The sequence below is a fragment of the Euprymna scolopes genome, chromosome 24 (genome assembly GCF_053919585.1).
Source record: "Euprymna scolopes isolate OS-2025 chromosome 24, ASM5391958v1, whole genome shotgun sequence".
Lineage (NCBI taxonomy): Eukaryota > Metazoa > Mollusca > Cephalopoda > Sepiida > Sepiolidae > Euprymna > Euprymna scolopes.
In genome coordinates this window covers 94,936,068-94,941,067 of record NC_136505.1, presented here as the reverse complement: position 1 = coordinate 94,941,067, position 5,000 = coordinate 94,936,068, and the positions used below count along the sequence as shown (strand labels likewise).

General features: G+C 32.2%; 1 protein-coding gene across 1 annotated transcript in view; it reads left to right on the top strand.

The window, feature by feature from the left end:
• Positions 1-857: 857 nt before the first annotated feature.
• Positions 858-5,000, top strand: part of LOC145246534 (voltage-dependent calcium channel gamma-5 subunit-like) — a 122,107-nt gene continuing 117,964 nt past the window's right edge. Inside the window, exon 1 of the mRNA XM_080108140.1 lies at positions 858-903. Coding sequence (XP_079964266.1) covers positions 858-903 — 46 coding nt within the window. The remainder of the gene's footprint in view (positions 904-5,000) is intronic.

Genomic DNA, 5,000 nt, shown 5'->3' with positions numbered 1-5,000 from the left:
AAGAATTTACTGGATAAGTGCACGGTTTGATGTCAGTTGGGAATCGTATACACAATTATCTACGAGATGATGAAGATGCGGAAGATTTGCACAAATGCACCAGTCCAGAACTCCATCCTTGTCACAGGCTATTTGACCAAGATGAGAATCAAGATAGTTCCTCATCCTCCATAAAGTCCAGACATTGCTCCCTGTGACTTTTGGTTATTCCCTAAGCTTAAGGAAAACCTTAGAGGCTGTCGTTATGAGAAAATTGAAGATACGAAAGAGTCTGTTACAACGGTCATTGACACGCTAACATGGGAGGACTTTCATGGGACTTTCATGGGACTTTCAAGACGTCGTTAGAACGGTAAACAAGTGCATTTCAGCCGGAGAAAATTACTTCGAAGGAGACTAGAGTTTTATGTGTGTACTTTCTATAAAAGTGCTTATACGAAAACAGTCTGGAAAGTTATTTAAAGAACGTCATTATATATATATATATATATATATATATATATATATATATATATATATATATATATATATATGAACAAATGATTAATAAAACATGTTAAAAGGCATCTTGAAAACGAATTAAAAACATATTTAATTTTAAAAAGGAAGCACGAGATAAGTGGATAGTCCTTAATCCGCGGAGTTTCGAAGAAATACTCTCCTTCTCATCAGAGGGCAGGAATTAGCAAAATGCGGGATCGGATTTTGCATGTAAAAGTATTTAATGAAACTACAAGTAAGTCACAGGTCTTACTTGGTTAAAAAAAAGGGTGAGGTAAGGGGAATAGGAGGTAAAAGAAAAATGATAAAAAATTTCACATGAATGGATAGTCCGGTGAAGGGTAAAAAATCCAAGAATGGTAAAATCCAAAACGGCTGAATTAAAAATGCCCAATCCAACGGGTAAGTTCCAAATGGTCCAAAATAATCCAAAAGGCAGAGTTCCTTGGAAAAAATCGCAAATGGAATGAATTCCAAATCATTAAAAGAAAAAGCACTGGAGAGAATATTTAAAACACGTCTGCCAAGGCTGGAGGAGTCAAGTAAATAAAGAATTCATTAAATACTTTTACATGCAAAATCCGATCCCGCATTTTGCTAATTCCTACCCTCTGATGAGAAGGAGAGTATTTCCTCGAAACTCCGCGGATTAAGGACTATCCACTTATCTTGTGCTTCCTTTTTAAAATTAAATATTTTTTAACTCTTTTTGAAGATGTCTTTTAACATGTTTTATTAATCATTTGTTCATATTATAAGCTCTATTTCCTTTTCGGTTTTATTGAGCTTTTACATCTGATTGAGATTACTTTACTTGTAAATATTAACTCTTTAATATTTATAATATATTCTAAGTTTACCATTTTGATTACCTTGGTAAACTTATTGTAATTTTTATTCATATATATATATATATATATATATATATATATATATATATATATATATATATATACTAGCTGGCAGCCCGGAGTTGCCTGGTCGGACAATACGCTTAAACATAAATTTTAATTTATACAGATTGTGTATGTATTATTATAGAATAAATCCTCTATTGATTATTATATAATACGAGGATTGATTTGCCCGATAGATTAATTCGCAAAAAAATTTTAAGCATAATAATGATAATGTCGCTCATCAAATTTCGTCTGTGTTTGTTTACAACATCACGTCAGCTGATATTTTGGCGTGACGATTAATGCCCTGTAAAAGTCACTTTTGATTCATGTTTAGTTTTAAAATATGCAAACGAAGAAATGATTTGCAGTGATTTTAAATGTTGCCTCTTCTTTTATCGTAAATTGAACACATTAATGAGAAAAAAAAATAAAATGCTGAGGTACAATCGTGCTTTAACAGGGAATCATTCGATCTGTAGTAGAATGCTATACCACTGATTTATATCCCCAGATTATGATAAATGTGTTTGTTTAAGAAAAAATAATTTGATGAAATTTTGTTATGTCACTTGCTGGTGTAATGTAAAATATCTCCCAACAAAATTATTCTTTTTTATTTATAAAAGAGAAAATTTCTTTTCAACGTCGGTTTTTTTTTGTTTTTTGTTTTTTTCGATTTTTTAATACTTTTCCGGTGAATTTCTGTACAAAATATATTTAAGACCACTGGCATTATTTTTTAGCGTCGTGAACAATTTGCAAAAGATAGGCTCGGCCGTTTCGGAATCTATTCAGAAGGAACTTACATACACACAAACAAATTAACTTTATATATATATATATATATATATATATATATATATATATATATATATATATATATATATATATATATACAGGGTGTCCATAAAGTCCGTGTGCGCCTTAAAATATAATTTTATTTGTGATTGTAATAGAAATAACATGTAAAAAGGATTTGATTTTAGAACAATTCATTTTAAAATTGCACACGGACTTTATGGACACCCTGTATATATATATATATATATATATATATATATATATATATATATATATATATATGCATAAATCGGGCGAAACGTTGAGTATTCAGGTCCTTCCACCTCCATTTTATTTCATATATATATATATATATATATATATATATATATATATATATATATATATATATATATATATATATATATACTATAAAAATTACTGAATATCTACAGACACTAGTGTTTCATCCTTTCGGGAATCATCAGTTCAGAGTGTGACGATTAATACCAGTCTCTAGATTCGAACCCGGCGACAGAATTCATCCCTGGTTTCATTAATACGGACCTAATCCAATCGGCCATCGTTAAATCGTTAAGAAATGCTGTTGAATTTAAACATTTATTTTTCAAATGCTTTTAACATCTGTCAAAGTGATCTAATCATTATCTGATGATCTGTGCATGAAAGCTAAATTGACCGACTTTAATTCATCTGAAAGTGCTCAACGGTAAGAAACGAGTTCCTTAATGAGGCTGACATAATTATTTACTAGAATAATCATTAAATACCTACGGACGTTAGTGTTTCATCTTTTCGGGAATCATTAGTACAGGGTGTCATGATTAACACCAATCGATAGATTCGAACCCGGCGACAAAAGCCATCCCTGGCTCCATTAGCAAGGATCTAATCCAATATATATATATATATATATATATATATATATATATATATATATATATATATAGTGAGAGAGAGAAAGAGAGAGATAGATAGAGAGAGAGGGGGAGAGTGAGCGAGAGAGGCAGACAGATGGAGAGGGAGATAATTTTAAATTGAAATCATATTTCCATAGAATACGAGATGCCCAACGTAGCATAATAATCAATAGCGAATCTAAAATTTCGCTTCATGGTCACGTGGTGGAAGCCATTAGAAAGAACCAATTATAAGCCAAACAAAAGTGAATATTTTATCGACATCTTTTTCTTTTCTCTTCTTAATGTCTTTCTTTTTCTCTTTTTTCTTCTCGTCGTTCTTTTTTCTTCTTCTTTTTCGTCTTACATTTTCGTCTTTTTTTCTTCTTCTTGGCTTTCTTTTTCTATTTGTTTTTTTTTTGTTGTTGGTTTTTTTTTTGTTGTTGTTTTTGTCCTTTTTCTATTTCTTCTTTCACAGACTTATTTATATTCAAATTAGAAGCACTCGGTATTTGCCAAGGAAAATGGGTCTATTTTTCTTGTCCGGGCGAAGAGCAAATAGTAATTTAATGCTGGTCTCTAGACGAAAGACTGCATCCATTTTTCCATTAAGGTCAAGCGCTTCCTCTCGCCATTACGTATTTAGCCCTTTTTTTCTTCGCAATTGGACTTTCTCATGACTAATCACTGCAAAGAACCGGTCAACTTCCCTTTTTCCGTTTTGCTTTAGAGCGCAGAGCAATATTGCCTTTACAAATTATTTTAATATTTAAATTGATATATTCAATATTACGAGAGACGTTCCAAAAGTAGTGTCTCCTAATTTTTATTCCACCCGAATGGATCTAGAGGGATTTCAAATTACATTGTTATAATGACTGAATTTATGCATTGATGACTTCAATTTTTCATTTCTCTTTTGCGGATACTGACGGTGTGAGACGCTACAAAAGCAACCCTTACTATAGAACGTGCATCAAAAGCAGATATACACAGGCGGCAAAAAGAAAGTCCGCACTTGTAATTTTTTTCAAAAACTGAAAATTTAAGCTAAATTTAACGTAACTGTCAAAACAAACTATACCTCATTTGATTGGCCTTTTATGCTTCTATAATTTTACCTGTTCATATTTGAATTTTAATTGAAATATTCTAGTGTTCGCGTCAATAAAAAAAAAAAAAAAACTTCAAATTGAGGAGGCAAGAGTGTGGACTTTCTTTTTGCCGGCACTGTACATCTTTGAATTCTTTCATGCAGAAAAAAATTAACCGATCAACATCCCGTAGCGACTGTTGAACGTTTACGAAGCCGATGCAGTTGATGTCAACGCAGTTAAGAGATGAATTCGTGGATTTCAGACTAGAGACGGAGCTGTAAGTGACAAAGCGCGCTCCGGACTGTTATGATCAATGCATCAAAAGAGGCTGGCAAAAGTGCATTGAGAATGATGGTGATTATTAAATTTTTCCACATGGTCAGTAAACAGCTTATTGGTCTATAATTTCTTGGTGGCGTCCTTTTTTCAGCCTCTTTTTGTATAAACGTATTTCTTCCTTTGATCCATTTCTGTTTTACGGATACATTTTCTCGGACTTTGCATCAGTCTATGATGTAGTGTCGTGAATTTTTAAAAACAAATATATATGCATATCATCGTGGCCTGGTCTTTTTTCAATTTGCCATTTTCCTTAGGGTCGTCTTGATTGTTTCTTTATTAATTTCCGTTCCCCTTCCTTCTTCAATTTCCTGAAGTTCATTCTTAATGTATTTACGCCATTTGGCGTTTCTGTTGTGATCGTGAGGTTGTCCCCATATCTGGTTCCAGAAGTGGTTAGTCACTGTTGGGTTCGGCGTTTCCGTTTTTATTATTCCTCCGTTCATGTTTTGATAAAAATG